At 50.7% G+C, this 21,918-nt stretch overlaps 1 protein-coding gene across 10 annotated transcripts in view; it reads right to left on the reverse strand.

Annotated features, from left to right (window-relative positions):
• The window catches only part of Wscd1 (WSC domain sialate O sulfotransferase 1), a 41,899-nt gene extending 20,828 nt beyond the window's left edge, over positions 1-21,071 (reverse strand). The window contains exons 1-5 of one of the 10 annotated variants that reach the window (XM_048448636.3): positions 20,866-21,013; positions 19,225-19,350; positions 10,390-11,073; positions 3,161-3,275; positions 1,067-1,251 (exon numbers count right to left, since the gene is read on the reverse strand). In XM_048448636.3, coding sequence (XP_048304593.1) covers positions 1,067-1,251; positions 3,161-3,275; positions 10,390-10,807 — 718 coding nt within the window. In that variant the 5' untranslated portion in view covers positions 10,808-11,073; positions 19,225-19,350; positions 20,866-21,013. Of the gene's footprint in view, positions 1-1,066; positions 1,252-3,160; positions 3,276-10,389; positions 11,074-19,224; positions 19,351-19,372; positions 19,507-19,693; positions 19,922-20,095; positions 20,211-20,865 lie in introns of those variants that run through there. The other 9 variants (XM_085695246.2, XM_048448637.3, XM_085695245.2 and 6 more) reach the window with 9 other exon arrangements.
• Between the last annotated feature and the right edge of the window lie 847 nt (positions 21,072-21,918).

Raw genomic sequence — 21,918 nt, forward strand, 5'->3', positions numbered from 1 at the left:
CAGAGTCTACCTCAGGCCTGATCCTGCTAGATCTCAGGAGTAAGAGACCAGGGATCAAGATAAGGGATCAGAGATCAGACTAATCATCTAAGGCCAAAGAAATAAAAGATCCAAGAAGTGAGCATGGCCAGTCCAGTCCTCAGAAAGCCTATGGAGGTGTCCAAGGGAAGACAAGGTAAAGCACCCACTAGGTGTCAGTGGGGCTCTGCTGAGTAAATGGACTCACTAGCAAATCCTTGAGCACGTCTGTATTGTCAGTGTCTTCATTCCAAGCCACTGCCCCATCTAGGCCTCCTGGCTCCCAGGCACATCAGTCCGAAGCAAGAAGCACCTGAGCATCTCTAGCAGCCAGGAAGGAGTCAATCTCCCTGTACTTTGGCCTTATGTGCAGCGGCTGTGGCCCGCCATGGTCCTCAGGGCTGGGCTATTTCTTTTCAAGCTGTAAAATTTTGAATTGTATGCTCATGTTTGGTGAGAATTTATCATGAAAACCCTTGATGCCTAAGTTTGTTTGCATAGCTCTCCAGAGAGAGATTTTGTACTTTCTCCTCCAAGATCCTCCAAAAAACTCCAGAACCAACTTTTATGTTAGAGCTTGCAGGCCCAGGAAGATGGTATAAGTTAAACTCCCAACACACACACACACACCCACACACACACACACACACACACACACACAAATGTGGGGCTGTAGATACACATTCTCAAGACTTATTTTATCTCTTCAAACCAGTTTCAGCCCCTCAAGGTCACCACCCAAGGGCTAGAGACCTAGCTCTATCCAAAGAAGTTAGAGAACAGACTGGAACCCAGCAAAGAGAACTGAGCTATCTGTGACCACACCATCAACCCAGGCTTCCTACTTAGCTTCTTCTGCCAGGGACAAGGGAAAGTGTGCCCAGTCATGAACCCAGGCAGTTATTGTTTTTGATGGCCCTTACTCTCTCTCTGCAGCATGCCAGGAACCAGTCTGGTGTGGGTGACAGGGAAGGGGGCTCCAATTCTGGTGTATGGGCTGTGGGACATAGGTAACATAGAAATCTCCGGACGAGGTTGACACACTCACGCTTCTTGGAGCCCGACTGCTGCAGCCCCACGCTGTACACAGAGAGCCGACGAACAGCACCACAAAAGGCGCCCTTCTCCCCCTTGCACTCCTGGTTACACTCCTTCAGGCTGACGCGAGTGACTGGCAGCCGGTTCCCACAGTAGCACTCTGCACCCGCCTCCAAGCCGGCATAGACATAGGACCTGCAGGGACACAGTGTGAGTCAGTCCAAGCTGGGCCTACAGCTCAGGCTGGAATCCAAACTATGGTTAAGGTCATAAAATATGGTCTCAGGTGATGACAGCTGAGTCTTAGGAATGGACTTGAAGTTGCAATGAGGTTTAGGTGAGTAGGGAGGGGCATGGCCATCAGACTGGCTTAGGGCAGTGGTTCTCAACCTGTGGGTGCTGACTCCTTTGCGGGGATAAATGACCCTTTCATGGGGGTCAAAAATATATAATGCATATCAGATATTTACATTACAATTCATAGCATTAGCAAAATTACAGTTATGAAGTAGAAATGAAATAATGTTATGGTTGGGGATCACCACAACATGAGGAACTGTTTTTTTTTTTTTCTCTGTAGCTTTAGAGCCTGTCCTGGAACAACTAGTTCTTGTAGACCAGGCTGGCCTCGAACCCACAGAGATCTGCCTGCCTCTGCCTCCCGAGTGCTGGAATTAAAGACGTGCACCACCATCGCCCAACGAGGAACTGTATTAAATGGTCACGGCATTAAGAAGGTTGGGAACCACTGGCCTAGGGAATCAGGTTCCACCCAGAATTAATTGTCATCTAAGTACAGGGAATAATAATGTTTTCTTTGGGATAAACTATTAAGTCCCATGGAGCTTTCTTGTCAGCTTTGAGACTGAACTTCAATTTCATCTACGGCCTCAAGTTACAAGGAATTCCATCAGCGATGCATGGGAATGCAGTTCTCAGGAGATGTGCAGAGCTCTGGTGAGCAGCGTTTGCCAATTGCTGTGGTGTAAACTCTCAACAGATGACCCTGAGCTGCCTAATCACGGGGTCACAGGTGGAGATTAAGGTGTGCCTAGCATTAGCACAGCACTGGCCTAAAGCCCATGCAAGAGATACTCCAGGGCCCTGCTGCCCAGGCCCTTCTCCTCCTCCTTACCCCCAGGTCCCACCACAGCAAGCAAGAGCAACACAGGAGAAACAGAACCTACAGAGCATCTCACAAGGCCACAGCTATAAAAAGTGAACCCTGAGTTCATATTTCCTTTCTGGTGTGAAAAGCAAAGACTGCAAACTCCACAGAGCGACGAAGTTCCATTTGTTTGCTCATGAGATGGTAGACACTGTCACTCGATACCTGTGAGCCTCAGTTTCCTTAAACATGAAAAGGTGTCCACTGAAATATGAACGAGACATTGGCATCCTCATGTCCAGCCTCACCCTCCTTTGAGTTTCTAGGCATGGAGAAGGTAGGGCCTGTCTTTGTTTTCTCTAGGTATAAAATGGGGGGTAATTCATGACTGCCTAGAAGAACGGGGTGGGACTTGACTTAGAGAGACAAGTGTAAAAGAATCTAAGGTGATAGAAGCAGGTCAAGATGCTGAGTGTTCACGCTGCTCTTCCTGTCTTCTGACAAGAGCGTGAGCACGGGTGAGCTGTGACTGTCCTGGTGGTAGGGGCTACATGACAAATGTCTGATGGCCACAGGAAAGCTGACAGTATCTGAAAAAGCAAATTGTGTTGTACACACAAGTAGAAAGGGTTGCTCTAACCGCTGAACTGGTCCTCGATATCCCTTTATTTGACTTTTTAAAACAGATGAGCAAACTGAGGCCAGGGACCTGAGTAACTTAAGTTTTTGATGGGGCCCTTACACTTTCATAGGCTACTCCTAGAACTCCCATGGGTCACCGGGGGAGTCCCTAGCACAGCAGGAATGGAAGCTAAGTCTCCAGATACTTTCCAGCACCTTGGTCATATGCTGACCAACTTTCTCCTGGGATTAGAATCTGATGAATGGGGGTGTAATGACATCAGGGCAGTCAACCAGCAACCACGATGTCCCTTGGTTCCGAGCCTGGCTTCCGACCTTATTCTGGTGTAGTCAAGAGCCCAGCTCAACACTCACCGCTCAGCACAGGCATCCTGGCAGTGTGACACGGTCATTTTTCTCAAGTCATAAAACACTGCCCCCTTCAGAGTTCTTTCCTGGCCCTCCTCACTGAAGCATCCCAGGTAAGTGCCTGCAAGGAGGGAGCACAACAGAGATCATCGGCCCAGGAGTCAGGGAGCACCTCCAGCCATGGGAAAGTCTGCCTGCCTGCAGTCAGTAAGGAAAAGGAGGGATCGTCAGCCCTGCCTGACCCACAAGCTTCTCTAGAAAGTAGAGGGGATGAAAACTGTTCTTCAACTTCTCCCAGCACGAGAGCCAAGTGGGTAGCTGGGAAGCTTTTTGGCTTCTTTGCTTAGTTAATGGCCTGCTATGCACCCAGTTATTGGCCTACTATGCACCCAGTTAATGGCCTACTGTGCACCCAAAGGTAGTGCCAGGAAACTGGAGCCAGACTGCAGCTTTTCTCCACCACTCCTCTTCCCTGTGCTTGGATATGAGTTTTACACACACACACACACACACACACACACAGTATTAATTGTATATACTGATGGGCTACAGTGCAATTATTCAACATATGTGTGCAATGGTCAAATCAGGGTAGTTGGCATTTTTATACAGTTGAGTCCTTGTAAACATTGATGACTTAATGGCCTTACTCTCTCTTCCATTCCTAGGCTCAGAGAGGCCCTTTGCCTCTACTGTGGTCCCAAGACACTGTTCTGTCACATTCACTCCAGAGGGAGGACAGGATCCAGGGACAGTCTGGAATTAGCTAACCTAAGACTTATAAGCAGGGGTCTCTTTAAAACAATCCATCTGCGGTGTGTTGCTAGCATATGTAAACAGTCTGTAAGTTTGAGACAGGTGCCCCTGTAGAACTGATGTAACCAAGTGATCGTGGAGCCCTCTGCCACACCCTCAGCACTTTCCCAGTCAGCGACACTTGGGGACGACTCCACAGGGTAGTAGCACGATAGATCCAAGCATGCACACACAGGTGGGAGCTGCTGATAGCCCTGCCCTGTCACGGATAGGAAGGAGCTGTCTCCCAGACTTACAGAGGAACTTGGAGAATGCAAGCGCAGCTCCAGGCTTGTAAATGTCACATGCATCACAGTATTTTGAAGAAGTGGCATTTGGGAATTTGCAAACACACTCTCACATGGTCCCCAAACTGGAGCGGCACATCCACAAGCGCTATGTTGGGAACTGGAGAGGACACCTGTGCTGATGCTGCACACAGTCTGAGAGGGGCAAGCTCTGCTGCGCAGGACCTCTTAAATGTCACCTGGAGCGTGCACCAGAGACACGGGTCAGGTTTCCTAACAGCCTCATGGCTTCATAGGGCTGGCCAGAGAAGAGGGAGGTCATGGGCCCTCACAAGAAATGGTGACTTCTGCTGAGCGCTGTGGGGAAGGGTTCCATGTCCATTCCTTGCTGAAGCAGGGAGGGGCTCTTCAGTCTGTGAGTGCTGCCAGGGTAAAGGCGACTCCAGACTCTGCTGGGTCATCTCGATTGTTCATGTCTTAGTCTCCCCAGCTGTCAGGTAGATGCATGCCCACCTTTGCTCTGGACCAGTTCCCTCTTCCCTTCTAGCCAGAGCCTCTCACCTATCCTAAGGTCGGGGTCCTTCCCCTGTCACTCCTGCTCTCCACAGGATCTCAGCACTCAAAGATGTTATCTTAAAAATACAGGCAAAGTCAGCCAAGTCCCAGTCGTTAACTTGTTGATAAAAATCTAAACTGGAAGCCTGCCTCTTGGAGGGTAGGGACAGCATCTTTACCCCAAGGGACTTGCCAGGGTCAGGAACAATGCCACTGCTATCACTTAACTGGAAACAGGGGGTCGCAGCTCCAACAAACCACACTGGTAGTCCCAAAGCCTCAGGGTAAAGAGTCCCAGTACAGAAAGGTGGCCCAGCTGACCACACCTGGCTCTAAATTCCAGGGGCCTAAACTCCCAGAGCAGATGACAGTCATGACAGCATGAAGCTGTCCAGGGCTCCAGGGAATCTCAGGTCAGAAGATGCCAGGAAGAGAGGAAGCCAAAGCCACCTTCTTCAGTATGGCCTCTTATAAATTCTATGCCTCCTGAGGCCACCTCCATGGAGGACTGAGCATCAACACATGTGGCCACAGTCAGCATGCCAACCACAGGTACCTACTCCCTTTGGGGGTTATTTCCCTGGTGCGGATCCCTGTAAACTTCTCTCTCTCTCTCTCTCTCTCTCTCTCTCTCTCTCTCTCTCTCTCTCTCTCTCTCTCGCCGCAGGACTCCCAAATCCATCATACATATAGGCTGAGGAAAACACCCAGCCAGAACAGCGGGCATGAATTATTCTCTGCTTGCCTACTTAGTAAAAGAAAAGCAGTATCTGAGAGATTTCCAATGTGTTGGTTGGCACAGCAAAGAAGTCCATTGCAGCTTTTGATTAAACATTCCAAACACAAGTTCTGTCGCTGAAAACGAAGCACGAAGCTCGAGAGGCACCCGGTCAAGACTTGCCGGTGCTGGAATGGCGCATCCCTGTTTCTGAGAATGGGATGGTGGAGGCTTGAATTGCTGCTCTGCCAGGACGGGGCTGTGTGACCTGGGATGTGACCTCCCCACACACTCTAAGATATAAATTCCCTATCCCGTCCAGTGGGATAAAAACGGGTGATCCCTGAAAAACCTAGAGGGGAGGAATGGAGGGACAAGAGATACGAGAAATGACGGCAAGATAGGATTTCTGATCAAGCTGCCTCGTTTATTTCCTCAGAAGCTGTTATATAGCAAATGGGCAAAGGGGGTAAGGGAAGGGTGTCAAAGGGAAGGCAAGGGTGTCAGGAAACTCAGGTCTGCTGGAATTCAGGTCTGGAGACATTCCCAGCTGATAAGTAAATACTGAGGGTCTGTGATTGTTGACTAACAAAGGAAAATGCTAACTGATTCCGGAGCCTGGTGCCTGCAGGTCTCTGCTAGGAGATAAGATGCCAGGTTGATTTCCTGGACCCTGCAGAGGGGATAGAGGTCAATATTTTTCTTAACTTGTGAGCTTAAGATGGCTGTAAACAAAATGCAGACCTCAAAATCCATGCCTTTGCTTCCGGCAGTTCCCTATCTACAAAACTGGGACATGGTACCAATCCAGAAGCTGGTTGAGAGGATTCCACAAGATAACACAGGTCCAGTGTCTAACACAAGCCTCGGAGTGCCAGGGACCCAGGAGTGACTATTTTATTTTTAATAGTTCATTCTGAAGAACGAAGAGTTCTCAATGAGTTCCCTGGGACTCACACTCTTCGTTGCTCAGTGGCGAGAGCGCCGCTTGCACCAGGAGGCTCTTTGAAGATTACATTAAACGAGATGACAGATGGAGATCTCTGCAAAGCGATGCTCCATACATAACAGATGCTCAAATAAATACTGTCTATTATTATTCTGATCCTATAGTCTAACCTGGGACCTAGCGGGACAATGGATCAGTAAATATTAGTGGAATAATTAGCGCATTGGTAGACGAGAGGAAGGCAATGGTTTCCACAGCCAGACGGCGGAAACTAGAAGTGGCTGGGTACTGAGCAGCTGGACTCCGTGACCACATGAGGAGGAAGCCCCCCACCCACTGCCTCTCCGCCCAGCAGCCCTGTCTTGGGGTAAAGCCAGGGTTGGAGACACAGAGGGCCCCTTTGGGTTGTGGGGGAGCAAAGGAGCCCTTTGTCACTTAACATAACAAATGGCTTTTCTAAATCCCTGACAGAGGCAAGAATGTGCAGAAAAGCAAGAACTTTCGAGGGACACAGGGATTCACTGGGACAATCCTGAGGCGGATTTATTACTTTGGGCTGAAACGAAGACAATGCATTACCGCCTGTGACTCTGCATCTGTTCATTTGCACATCAGAATGGACAAGTCGTGAGGCTATTAACGATGGCTTTGGAGATATTGGAATGTCTTTGAAAATTACTATCAATAAAAAACAAACTGGCTATGGAGAAGTTACTATTTTTCCCCTAGTAAACTTACTGACATTTTATTCCATTATGGATGTTGTCCAAGGTATAATGAAATGCTCAGTGATTGATGGAGACTCCTGCAGCTTCCGTGGCTTGTAGGATCCCTTTCAGGGGATGGCGGGATGCCCAGGCTGCAAAGAGATGCTTGCTTTGTCTGCCGCCCCAGCAGCTGGGCGAGGGCTACACTGTGGGCCACTTTCTAGACCAAGGAGACCTGCTTGGCCATGCAGGGCCAGAGAGTCCTACCAGAGGAAGGGACAGCGACTCCCAGGCCAGCGGTCGGTCTGCTTTCCTCTGCAATCTCTGAAGACTTCCACCTCCCTCAGACACTGCTTTTTAAGAGTCTGCAGGGAGACCAATTTTATCTTTAAAGTCCTGCAGAAGATTCAGAATATTTAATCACCCATGGAGGGATGGTGCTCATTGATCATTCTGAGTTCTCACTGTCAAGCCCTGGGACTGGACCTTGGATGCCCCATTGTACCCTGGTGTGGTCAGAGTTAACTCTTTTTCTGTTTGGTAATGGGGGCACTCTGGAGATCAGGGACAGGGATTATCAACAGATGAGGTATACCATCTTTTTCCACACCCAAAACCAGATTGTTGGACAGCAGTTGATCACTGTCTTGCTTGCATCCTACTGCGATCTCTCTTGCTTTCATCACTACTGTGTCTCTAGGGGTAACTAAATGGTTCTCTTAGATATGTCTACGACCAGAACCAGATCACCAGGCCCTTTAGTATGCTCCTCATACGCAGAGCAGATATAAAATGTCTGCTCTGCCCCAAGCTCCAAGCCATGGCTTCATCATCCTTCAGTAGGTTTGTACAGTGATTATTTGGATATATAGCTGACTCCACTCCAGAGCACTCAAGAGCCCAAGGCAAAACACATATGGGAACTAATGCGCTAGGTCTTCAGTAAAAGAGGATGGAAAGAAATGAAGAGAAGACTTCAGGTCAATTTGTTGAAGGTCACAGAGCCATGAAGTGACAATAGCAAGAGAGGAACTCAGCTCTGTCTTCAGCAAGCATGTACTTCGCAAAACTTCCTCTCAAGAAACCCATGGGGCCTTCTCCTGGTCACCTGCATTTTAGTCTAAATTAATTGACCTGGTAATGCCTGCTTAGAGACCCAGCTTCTTGGTGCATTGGAGAGATTACAGAAGGCACACATGTATAAAATGGGCTGCACCACTAGTTCCTCTGTCTCCTCTTACTTGGAGGCCATGCTAAAGAACCCTCTGTGACGAACATCAGCTGGATGATGTCTGAAAAACACCCTTTCCTAGAGACAAGAGCCCACAGCCTTCTAGTCCTCACTTAGTTGGGCCCACTTGGAGAGAGGCCCTCTCTCCAAGGAAGAGAAGCTGGGCTCTTTTTATGCCTTGGAATCTTCCCATTCTCAGAATAAATCAAGGGCTGGGGTGTGACTCAACAGTGGAGTGTGTGCCTTACTAGGCACATGGCCTGGGATCTGAGTTTCAGCAACACAAAATGGACTAATCAATCTATTCATCCTTCATCTATCCATCCACCCTTCATCTATTTATCCATCCATCCATCATCCATCCTTCATCTATCCATTCATCCATCCATTCATCTATCCATCCACCCTTCATCTATTTATCCATCCATCCATCCATCCATCCTTCATCTATTCAACCATCCATCTATCCTTCCATCCATCCAGCCATCCATCCTTCCTTCATCCATCCATCCTCTCAAATGTTAGTTGGGCCTGACACTTTCTCTTAGTCCTTAAGCTTGACGCCCCACTTGCCTTATATCCTCCTACAGTCTTCCACTTAAAACTCTAGGCTAAGAAATCTGTACACTATGTTTAATATTCTATGTGCTGTGCTTAATATTCTATGCTAAGTACTCTATGCACTATGCTAATTACTTATGCTAGGCACTCTACAGACTATGCTTAAAAATCTATGTTTAGCAATCCATGAACTTTATTTTAGGGACAAGAGAACCTGGCGATTTGGGGCACAGGACTGAATAAGGTGACAACAGGATGATCAGAGCTAACCAAGTTCAGTTTCATTCAGGCACAACCTCAGCACTTACTGTATGCTCCCCAGGCACCCAGCATGTTCCTGGGCCCTGTACAGAGAATCTACAGTACTCTGTGTACAGAGTACCAGTGGGCCATCTTGAGACTTAGAGCAGTGTGAAGGTGAGCCCACCATCGCCCACTCCTAGGCCTGCCACTCCAGGCTGCCTGAGATGTGTTCTGCTTTGTCTCCCATCCCAAGCAGGCTCCATCAACTTGCACCTGCTCCATGGTACACTTTTCCTGGCTGCCTTCTTTCCTGGTCTCCCTGCCACTCCCCAGGTCTTTCCTGCCCAGATCTACTTACATCTGAGTTCTGGCTTTGGGACTAAACACCCCAAACTACGAGAATAACCTTGACCATTCACTAAACATCCCCATACCTCAATGTCTTCCCTGTGAACTGGGGAAATGATAGTGCCAGATACAGTGGTTTCACAGAAGAGCAACACTGAAGAGATGAGCCACTTTTACTAAAGTAATAACAGTTTCCAGTTAGAAGGCCAAGTAATTTATAAGGTACCCCTGACAAGTGGCTCTTGGCTTAGGAGTGCACCAGGATGGCCTAGAACAGCAGTTCTCAACCTGTGGGTCACGACCCCCTCTCAAGGGTTCTATGTCAGATATCTTAATATCAGTTATTTACATCACGGTTCAAAATAGTAGCAAAACTACAGGTACAAAGCAGCAATGGAAATTAATTTTATGGTCGGGGGTCACCACAACATGAGGAACTCGGGTTGCAGAGTAGGAAGGTTGAGAAACACTGGTCTAGAGAGTAGGTAAGGGGATTTCTGGTGGCAACCAAAGCAGGAGATTCCGCTTCGTTTGATGTATGACAACCCGAGACTGTGCTGGCCACCAGTTCCTAAGGACAGCAGTTGCTCCGGCTCTGAGACCCATGGCATACTGCTCCATGAGGCCCCTGACATACACCCCATGACATACTGCTCCAGGCCACCCCAATACATAACGGTAGAGTCAATGACTCTATCTCCACCTGAGAGAACCCAGAAACAAATGATGTAATCAAGGTCACCCAGCAGGGTGTGACTGAGTCGAGATCAAAGCCTGAGCTCTGGATGACAGTATCACATCCCTTAGTTGCCACAGGGCCAAGAAGAGGGGCAATGCATGGAAGCCTGGGTAGGGTTCTTGGCAGCAGCAGAGCACCTACCTTGGCTGCGGCTCACTGGTCCAGGGGCCTCAGGGCCCAGGGTGGGTGGTCCCTGGGGGTCACTGGTGAGGTGGTGGAGCCAGCGCCGCCGCAGTGAGCTGCGGTTCCTCCGGGGCCAGCGGATTCCAGGTGGTAGTCGGGCCAGAGGACTCCTCAGTGTGTCCACATCAAGTATTAGGTCAGGGCTACTGTGGGGGTCATGGAGGCTCCTGCCATCCAGAAGGCCCATACCCAGAGCCACAGTGGCCACTGGCAAGGCCTGCAGGCTGCCAGGAGCCCGGAGGGCCTGTGGGAGGGCCACTCTGGCCCTCTGCAAGAGCAGCAGACTACCGGTCATCAGGTAGGCGGCTGTGAGGAAGAGCAGCAGGAACTGTGTTCTGCGGAGAAACTTCTGGAGTCTGAAGAAAGGTTTGGCCATGCCCTTGGGCAGCAGGGCTCCCAGCCAGAGCCTGGGGACGGCTCCTAACACCTGGGCAGGAGGAACGCCAGGGCCTCCAGAGGTGTCATCCCAGCATCTTGGCTCTGGACGCCTGTCAGTACACTCCTGCGCTGCTGTCCCTGTGTGTTTCAAATGTCACCATCGCTTTTCTCCAGCAGCCACAAGCCCCGTGTTGGTAGTTTCTGCCCAAGAGTCACCGTCTCCCCCATCCCTCAGCTCTCCTGGCCCTCGTAAGTCTCAGGAACCTAGGAAAGTGAAGAAATGATATTAAGATGCAATAGGGTCCACTGCCCCCCTTCCTGGGCCAGGGTACTCCCCAGCCCTATGGCTGACTTAACAAAGGGGTAAGCTTTGTGTCAGGAACACTAGAACGAATGTTCAGATCCCAGCTCTTCTGCTGGCCAGCTGTGTGACACTGGAAAAGTTGTGGAACCTCTCTGGGCTTCAACTTCCTCATGTGTGACATGAGGTTAACACTGTTCTGGACAGTGGCAATGAAGGCCCAATAATGACTATAGCAGTAAGTAGGAGGAAGGCAAGCAACCACAACTTCATCTCATTTGTCTCTCCCCGATCTAGTGAGCTAGATAATGTCCCCACTATACAGATGAGAAAAACAAAGGCACAGCAATTTCCTGAAGCTGCACATCTGGGAAGCATGGGAACCAATGCTCCAAAGTCTCCAGACATGTTTTCTAAACTGCTTCCCATCCCAGTCTGAAACATAGCTTTACTAAAACACAGGTGTGCCCCACACAGGCAGGGGTATACTGAAAAGACAGGGGTACTCAACAAATACACACAGGGACCCGGCTCCCTGGGATGCAGTGAAGCTGCCATCTGTATTCTGGGAGCAGTTTCTACAGAGGTTGGCCATTAACCCTCACTAAGACAGAGACCCGAGGGAGGGAGAGGATTTTTGGTGGACTCCTTGCTAGGGTGCCAAGGGACAGGATAATGCCAAGAGGCCGGGGAAGCTGTGTGTGGAGGAGGGAGAGTCCACTGGGTAAGCCTGCCTAGGCTACAGTGTTCATGTTAAGCTGTGGTTCTCATTGGCGGCATCTCTAAAGTGGCTATTAGGGTTGGTGGGGGGCCCTGCAGCTGCCACGAGGTGGGCTGCTGTGTGAGAAGGGCCCTGAGCACAAGGACAGGCCTGTCCCAGAAGAAAGAACCCTGGAAGCATGACTAAGCCGCTGGCCGTAACTAACATGGTGAGGGCAGCGCTTCAATGGCTGTTCTGTGCACAGACACGGCCTGCTGGGTGTGGGAAGAAAGACAATGTTTTGGCTCTGGGGCCCAGCATTCCAGGCTGCAAGGAGGCTGGGGACCCAGGAGACCATCCAAAGGGACCCGGACCAGCCTGAGCCTTCCGGATTAAGTTCTGAGAGCCTCCAGGATGACAGAGGTATGGGAACACAGGTCCTCATCAGCAAATGACAGCGGAATCCAGCTGAGTGGGGCAAACCTTTGCAGATGGTCTCCTAGTCTTTCCTTTCTGTCTAAGCTGGTGAGTCGCCAGACCCACCCCTGCCAGCTTCAGATTTGTAAAACCACAGAGAAAATCCCATGAAATCCGGACTGATCTGTCTGCCCCCAGCCTGGGCTTCTCCAATCCACAGTGCACAGGCTGCCTGGGTGAGCCTCCTTAACATGCGAATCTGATCATGGCTGGTGTTCCCCTGCTTAAAAACCTCTTTTCAATAGCTCCCCAGAGCTTAGGGATAAACTGCAAGCTCCTTAGCATGGCACACAAGGTCTCCCTGTGATCCAGTCCTTTCAGGGCAATTCTTCGTGTCTCAGGGTCTCCACCATGCAGACACATACATACAATATGATTGCAGCAGGGTTTCCTGCAATCATAGTGTGTCAGCCCCTATCTCCTCCATTTGCCTGGTCAGTCTCTGTACGACCCCCAGGCTTAGCATAAAGGTCACTTCCTTCAAGTTTTCCCTGATCACATCCATTCACAGAGATAGATAGATAGACAGACAGACAGACAGACAGACCGAACGACCCCCAGGTCCCCAACAACCTGTGCCGAGCCCTCCCAGAAAGCATCACTTTGATGCAATTAGCATTGTCTACCCACTTTTCAACCACACCAAAGGACTCTGATCAATTCTAGTGGACGCCATCCCCTATTCATTTTGTCACTGTCCCCCAGCATGAAGCCTGGCACAAAGTGACACCTCAGTAGTCTTTGCCAGTGAAGACTGTGGTTTTTTTTCCCCTTATGAATGAAAGGGTGGCTAAGTGGACAGGAGAAGTCTGCTCCTGAAGAGTTTGACAGCAGCCAAACTTCAAACTCCATTCACCCATAGCTGGGAGGAAGCCTGAACTAAAAAGATGCTGACCAACATGTGGGCAAGCAGAGGTCTCAGCGCCACAGAGTTGAGGTGTAAGACACACATGGATTATCAAGAACACCTAAACACCTAAACGCTGGACCTTTAGTGTGCTATAGGAAGGTTCCCAGGTAATGTTTGCAGAAGGGTTCTGGATGCAGACAGTTAGGGTCCTACTGGCGTGAACTCCTGAAAACCACAATAACAGGCATAAGGTGGCACATCTGCTGTGGGAAGAAAGTTCCTGGTGTGATGGAACAAACAGGTGGATGATGCCCCTACCCCTGCACCCCCAGGTGTGCTGGGACTTCATCTTATGCTACAGATAGGATGTGATATACGAGACAAGTAGGGCAGGGGGTAGGGGAGAGATTTCAGCATGAACCCACCAGGCTTCAAACTCACTCCGGCTCTCCAAGACCTGGCAAGTTCTCCTAGAGTCCCCTCGACCAGTCCCTGGTGCGGTCTCTCTAATGCAGGTAGTGTTGAAAGTCACATGCAGGCCAGAGTTCCACAGCCCAGGACCCCAGAAAACAGGCTTTCATTCTCAAGTCTTAAAATGGCAAAGCTGATTCCCAGGCCGGAACCCTGAATGAGGGCTACACAATCAAAGCACCTGGAACTTGCCACGTCCTGAACCCTCCACCACACTCTACCACTGCAATTGCTAGCGTGCAGCCCCACTCATCTGTCAGGCAGACGAGGCCCTTTCAGGTCACAGATCTTCCTGGCCTGTCTCCATAGCCCCAGAGGCCAGCAAACAGCTGGGTGAGTAGCAACAGCAAGAACTTGTTAACTCAAGAGTGGCCGAGCAGAGACTGGGAGACTTGCAGCATGCATAGAGCTCACAGTCAAGCTTAGAGGTGTAAGACAGCAGAGCCAGCTGAGACCTGGCAGCAATCTGGCCACTTTTCATCTGCACTGGACCTAGTAGGCCACTTGTTGACCTGTTGTACCTGAAGGTCAGTCGACCTTTATTAGAGCCAACCCAATCCCAGGGCAGAGCCTCAGGCTTCTTGTCTGTGAATGGGAAAATAGGTGTGGCTGTCGATCCACACTCTAGTTGCCTAGACTGTGGCGCACACTGGCTCTGAATACCAAAGAGGTGCACAGGAGCTGCTGGACGACAAGCCCACAGCAGGTGCTTCCGGGAAACTGTCTCCTTCTGTCCTGGCCTCCTCCTCCCAGGACGGGCCCAACAACTTCCTCTTGCTTGAAGTTGATCTAACTGCTGTTGGCAACTGCTTAATTTTCAGCGACACCATTTATTAAGCTCCTGCAGTGTGAATAAATAGATTAGATGACCTATGTATCTCATGGGCCCCGAGATCCTCAAGGGAGGCAGAAGGCCTGCTTCCCGTCAGTTGAGAACTGTCCCCGTACCTGCCTAGATCTGAGTCAGTATTCACACCCAGACATCTGCTCCTGGAACATGTGGCCAATAAGCTCCTTGCCCCTTTCCTCACTTCAGTTCTGGTTCTGCAAGTGGCAAGACGTATTCTTTAACACGGAGTGTGTCTCCTTCACAGGGCTAAAACTATGCCAGGCAGAAACTCCTCCTGCTCTGGACTTTCTAGAGCCAAACCTAACAGGCACTGCCATGGGCAGGCTGGAAAGCTGCCTCTGAACCCTTCCCCCTTTTCTGGAAGTCCCCCACATCTCCCGAGGCTTGCTTCACTGCTGCCTTTCCTTATCTAGAGCCCACAAAGTACTTGGGGTGAGGGACCCCCCACTTGAGGCTCATTTAGACTGGACAAATGCCCATCCGCCACCTTGCTCAGTGCTCTATATATCCTTGGAATTATTTTAGGGCTTAGGGAAGGAGCAGCTGAGGTTCCCCAGGAATGAGAGGGGAATAATTGGACCCAGAGGCTTCAAGGAGTCCTAGAGAAGAAAAGCAGACTCCTAGAGCTAGGGGTACTCAGAAAACTGGGCTCCTGGAAGAGGTAAGGTGGCACCTACCTGTGGGCCAGGTTGGGGTTGGAGTCCTAGGAGTGGCGGCAGAAACAGGAGGGGAACAGACCAGAGAGGAGAGAATCACCAAGGCTAGCCAGTGCTGGCCCCTGGGATTCAGTCATGTGACTCCACCTCCCGTCTATCTTCTGGCTAGAGAGGAGAATCATTAGTGGAGAACAAATGCCCCCCACCCCACATGGCTCTTAGCCACTGTGGCCACCAATAAAGGGTGATTCGAGCTGTGTGCACATAGGGCACCATCGTAAAGACAAAGCACAGGGTTTGACAGGCTGCTCCCCAGTCAAGATGCGGACCTATGCCCCAGCTGCTCAGAGTTTCGGGTCACTGATAGCCAGAAGCTAGTGGCTCTGTACTTTGGGAACCTCAGTGAAGCTGTAAATGGGGCTGGGCTCCAGTGTCCTCCCACCTCTAATTTTCTGTTCTCCACCTTCTGCTGCCCTATTCAATGTCTATCTACTGAACTCCATCTTTCTCCCAGAGATTCTGTCCTCCCAGCATCCCAAGAAAGCAGTTATACCGGTGTACAGCATTTGTGATACTAGAGCTTTCAGAAGGAGCTTGGAGGAACTGATCCAAACTCCTCCACTGCCACTCAGTGTCCTGTCTTGGTTCACTCCCAGGCCCCTCCCTCCGACTATTCCTTACAGAACCCAGTGTCCCAGTGTTTCTGGCCAGCATCAGATGTTTCAAGCCTCCTTATGGTGCATGTTCTTCAGACAGCCATGGATGCTCTGCCCAACTCACAGGCCTGAAATACTTTCCTGCCCTCAAGGCTCAGCCCAATAACACTTTCTCCATAAAACCTCTTCACCCCCAGAGCAGAGTGTCTCCACAGCACTGACAGAGAGGCTGGACACACAGTGAGCTGTGGCTGCAATCTGGGTCTACTTGGAGTGTGGCTGCTTGTCAATATCCCTACATCCCCTCCCAGCCTGCAAGTCACTCCCAGGTACAGTCAATATCTCTTCCCACTTCTGTGAATACCACCCTCATTCCAGGGTCCTGAATTCCTGGTCTGAGGCTGCAAAGGGAGGTAAGGCACCCACAAAACACAAACCTGCTGGGCCCTTGCAGGAGTGGGGTAAAGACTGCATCTTTGAAGAAGCAAAACTCTTTGAACTTCAGCACTCCAGAGAAAGAATTCAAATAAAAATGTTTCTAGGGGCTTGGGGAGATAGCTCAGTGAGATCCTGAGTTCAGATCCCCAGCATCCAGGCAGAAGCCAGACACCAGGCATGACTGTGCTTCTTAACCCCAGTGTTGGTGAGGTGGAGATAGGCAGATTCCAGAGACTTGCTAACCAGACAGAAGAGCAGAAGTAGCAAGCTCTAGGTTCAGTGACACACTTTGGCTTGTAAAATAATGTGGAGGCCAGACGTGGTGGTACACGCCTTTAATCTCAGCATTTGAGAGGCAGAGGTTAGCCTGGTCTGCAAAATGAGTTCCATCTAGCTGGAGTTAGATAGCAAGACCCTGTCTCAAACAAAACCAACCAAACAAAACGAAACCCAAACAACAATAATACTGTGGAGAACAATAGAGAAAACCACTGGACATTGACTTCTAGCCTCTGCAGGTGCTTGCACACACAGATGTGCACACACACAGACTCCACACCAACATACAACGTTTCTTTACAAGTATAGAATATAATAGCTAATTAGCTTAATTAGTTCATAGTATGCACATAGGTCCAATGTCACATGGTATCCCATTAAAATATACAATTATGATTTGTCAGTCACAAATAGTTAAAAACTAGTCTTACTAAGGTCAAACTCCACTCCATGCAAGTGAGGTATATTACCTTCGGTGAACTTATGACTGGAGTTCATACGAACAGTAAAGTTTAGATGTCACATTAGAGTTACAAGTGTGTGACATGAATAAGTAGATAAAGAAATGAATGAGTAATCATCTCACAGGCTCATGACATTATTTTACAAGTCATTATCCCTGTTACATAGAGGCAGAATGTGAAACATTGGGGGCCAATTAATTCAAAGAGAGATAAACAGCTAATGCTAGACAGAACTCCAGCTTTCTGATTCCAAGTGTGTGGCATCCCTTGTCCTGTCCCATGGCCTTCATCTACCTAGTATCAGATGGGAACCCTTCTATGCTGTGCTGGAGTGCCACATGCGGCTGGGGGTTCCCCTTTTTATTTGTTTGACCCAGGGCCCATACCCACATGGCACAGCCAATCACAACCCCTCCTAAGTTAGCACCCTCACCCTAATTCCTTTATCTGTTCCTGTGCCTCCCCTGATGGTGAGTCCCTAGGGATGGTCTTGGACCTCACATAGAATGTGACAAACCTGGGTGTTACAACACCTTTGAGGGACTTGGATAAATCTGACCAGGAGAGTCAGTCAGCTCTGTCTTTCTCTGACTCCATTTCTGCCAAAGGACGGGGACTCAAGCTATGGAAGATGGCCCAAGACACCTTTCGCATTCCTGTCCTTACACATGGTCCCTTCATACCAAGGTGATGATCTTTTGGAAGGGAGCTCACATCCAAGAAGAGAGGAGGGGTCTTAATGCCTACAAAAGGGCACACAGATACAGAGATACACAAATAGTGTATCAGATACAGCTCAACATAGTGGTTATTAAAGTTAAGATGCAGAGAAATTAGGGATGAGAGGGAGATAGTAAGTCCAGAGGAAGATTAGGTCATGTTCCCTAAATAAGCAGGGCTGACCTCCAGATCAGCTTGGGACCAGAAATCAGGAGTACTCATACTCTGTGAGTATGAGTACCATTCATGTCATGTAAATACAGATCCCCAAGTTTTAAATGCTGAGCTGCAACCAAGTCCTTGGTCTTGACTTCACAGAGAGCTGGTCTCAGGAAGACTGGCCAGGATGGAGGCAGATGGGAGTACAAGCTGGGAGTGTCTGCAAAGAGAAGTGGATCTGTCCCAATAGGCCCTGCACACATATGTCTCAATCTGGGCCTGGAGGCTGTGGGTCCCGAGGTTCTACTCAGTGACTTTACAAGAACTACCCATGATATTCACTTGTGCTGCAGTTTCCGGGCTGAACTGGCTGAACTGAGATGTGCCCTCTGCTGGGGGAGGCACAAAGGAGAAAGGGACAGGGGTCCTCTCTTAGGTCTAAATCCAAGTTGTTCTCCACTTCTGGTCAGGACACAGTGCAGAACTGTCTATACCAGAACTTCAGTGCCCACGGAAAAGAGGGATTCCTTCACCCCAAGACAAGTTTCTTCCAAAGCTCTATGGAAACAACAATTTTGGGATGGAGGGGAACACGAGGTCAGAGAGACAAGGAGATAAAGGGACAGTTGCCCTGCTACCCCCAGTCCAGCATCTGGCCAAGTCGCCTTCTATCACTACGTCACTGAACCTGTGGACTTGGCAGTCTCTCGCCACAGACATTTTATGGGATTTCAGCTAAGACTATATGTGTGGAGGGAGAGGTCATGCTTGGGAGAAACGAAAGCTGCTCCTACACCAGGAAGCTCTCCCCAGCCCATGTATCCATTAAGTGGGCTAGCGGTCAAGAGGGGATACTGTAGACAGATCGGGGCCACCCAGCTCGAGCCTCCTCTACTTTCATCCCCTACCGCCCACACTTCCTGTGCCTGATGGGATCCTGATCCAAACCATGGGTCCCCACACAGGCTGACGAAGGTCTCCCTAAACAGAAGTATGCTATACTGGTAAAAGGAGAGATGAGGTGACAAAAGTACAGTGGTGTCCCGAGTGTGTCCATTCTATCTGGAAAGTAGCCTGCGATGGAGAGTGAGGGCCGTGTCCCAGGGTAAGGCTGTGGGGCTGGAAACTGCCTATTTACCAATAAGGAGATGAAGCATAGGGCCTTTTCCCACTCTGACCTGCCGTCAGCTAGCTGGTAGGACTAAGTACCACCCGCGGAGCACAGACACCAGGAAAGCTGTTAGACGGGCTACCCTGAAGCAACTGACCCAGCCAGAGCCGCTTCTGACTAGCAACGAAAAATGCCACACACAGCATCATGCCACGAGTCTCCATCCATACCTTAGGAAGATGTAAAGAGCAAGACTGGGTAATTTTCCCAACAAAATACATACGTTTCGGTTTTGTCTCTGCCTGTGTTCAAGTTCACCGAGAGACTGGAGAAAACCCTGCGCTGACCGGAAGCCTGGCTTGGGAACGGAACGCGAGAGGGGGGAGCAGATTCTGGCGAATATTTCCACCTAGGAGGGAAACAGTGCGCACCTCAAATCCTGCTCTCAGCCCCGCCGGGGACTCAGACCCGGTGTACACTGGCTCCTGGCGGAGTCGCGGCTGGTGCAACTGCCTGTGCACCCCCAGCCAGGACCAGACGTGGCGAGGCGCTCCCCACGCATCCGCCACGGTCCTGGCGCGCCGAGCGCCGGCCCGGGGAAGGCGCCCCGCCAGTGCGCCCCATGCCCCAGCAGGTGCAGCCCCGCGCGCTCCCAGTCGTGTCTACACAAACTTGTTTGCCCGCGACTGGGTAGATCCAGCTCGCAGCCTGCACCAGGGTCCTGGGTGAGGGACCCCGGATACAGGACTCACCCCGCGATCGTGGCCGGCTGGGGCGCCCGCCTTCCAGGGCGCCGAGCCCGCAGCCCCGCAGTGCCCGAAGCCCAGACGCCCGCACGCCCGCGGCGCCCGTAGCTAGCACACCAACGCGCCCAGGCCCACTCTGCACAGCTCCCCCGGGTTGCGGACTTCCGCGCTGAGCAGTGGCAGAGCCGGCGGGCGCCGAGCTGAGCCGCGGGCGCGGAGTGGAGCGAGCGGCGGGCGCGGAGCGGACGAACGGGCGCCCGGTCTGCACATGCTCACTCGCGCGGCCCGGGGACAGCGGCCGGCCTCCGCCGGGTCCTAGAGGCTCCGGCGTAAGCCCGCTGTTAGGCTTCCAAGAAGGGTCAGGGCTTCGTAGCTGGGGTAAGGGGCGGGGGTGTGATCTGTCCTGACCTGCGAGACAACGTTCGCACCGTGGGTCACACGCGCCACTCGCTACTGCCAAGCCAAGACACTGACAGCAGTCTGATGCACCCGCCCAGCCTAGCACTGCAGCCTGACTGGCTCTAGCAGGCACCATGGTGCTCGCACCAGACGCACACATGAACACACTGGGCATTGCCACTCACAGCAGTACGCCACCACACTCACATGCAGACGTGGTGGCAGACGCACAGTGGCTGATACAAATACACACTGAATCACCAGACACCCACACTCACACACTCTGTGGGTTCTGCTCCACTCACTCAGAAACAGGGTAGAACACCGGCAGGTGCACACACACACACACATGAGCATGCAGTTTGTACCACTCTAATACAAACACACAGACACACACCGGATCACTGTCCCATGCAGAGGGAGGCACAGTCACCTCATCCACTGTGTCACACATCCATTTAGAAACACGCACGCACACGCAGACACACACATTTAATACACAAATTTGAATCACAAACCCAATGACAAGAGTGCTTGCACTATCTCCATACACACCTGGGGTTCTTCCAGCAGCTTACTACTCTGCCCACCCCACACATAGTGACAGACCTTCAGAGGAACATTGCCTCACAGGTACAACACACACACACACAGAGAGAGAGAGAGAGAGAGAGAGAGAGAGAGAGAGAGAGAGAGAGAGAGAGAGAGAGAGAGAATGGACACACAGGTTTATACACTGCCTCTTTAAATGAAAGCTGGACCCAGTCTCAAAGGCTTACCCCACTGAGAAGTCCCACTCCTCCTCTCCAAGCCCCCAAGTCACAGTGTCTACCCTGCTCTGCCAGGAACAACCATGGGCCCAGGTCTCACCCAGGACTGACAGCAAAGATGCTGCTGGAGGCAGAGGACAGGATGAGAGAAGACAGCAGGAGCAGGTGGCAGTGGCTCTAACCGACTTCCTGAATGGAAGTTTCATGCTTCCAACTTCCGCTAGGGGCAGAGCTGCTCGGCCACTCAGAGAAGTGAGATTTCAACAGGTGCAGGGCAGCCGTGGGGCTTCTAAGGGGACGAGGGGAAAGCTTCTGGAAGGTCAAGGCACCCAGATGAAGAGCGGATGGACTCACTGAAGTTTGCGTAGAGGAATCTTGGGTCTAGGGATGATGACTGAGCTCTCTGGAGCCCCGGGAATCTTGGATGAGAACACAGGGAGGGAGGAATTCTGGGCTATGTCAGCATTCCAGACCTGAAAAAGAGTAACCTCTTCACAGCCTTTAATAATCGTTATCAGCAATAACTCGCCGCGCCCTTTTACAATACTCTTTTGTGTTTAAACCCTCTCCGGGACTGGCTACATAATTTATAGAGTCCAGCGCAAAAGGAAAATGTGGGCTATGTGCTAAAAAATTATTGAAATGTCAAGACATGTAGGTATGATTTAAAAACACAATTCAGGGGTCACCGGGAAGCACAGACTCTTGTGTCTTGCACAGGCCTTAAGCCCATGAAGGCACCCACGACCCGCTTAATACTTAGGACAGACTAACTTCATATGCATCCACTTCAAAGACGGTGTTCTTGAGGCACAAAGGGAGTTGATTGTCCAAGGGTTGAGGCAAGGACAGCCCAGGGGATGTTCAAACCAGCTCCTCAGGATTCCAGACACTCCCTTGCAGTTGCTACTCGGGAGAAGATGCCACCTCAAGCAGCAGCAAGCTGAAACAAGGGAGCTGAGTTGTCTATGTGAAGGATGGGATGGATATTAAGGGGAGAGTTCGGTGTCTGACGGCACCTGTGATGCTCAGCACTCCAGGAAGGGCTTCCTGGTCTCCGTG

The sequence above is a fragment of the Myodes glareolus genome, chromosome 9 (genome assembly GCF_982192425.1).
Source record: "Myodes glareolus chromosome 9, mMyoGla1.1, whole genome shotgun sequence".
Taxonomy (NCBI): domain Eukaryota; kingdom Metazoa; phylum Chordata; class Mammalia; order Rodentia; family Cricetidae; genus Myodes; species Myodes glareolus.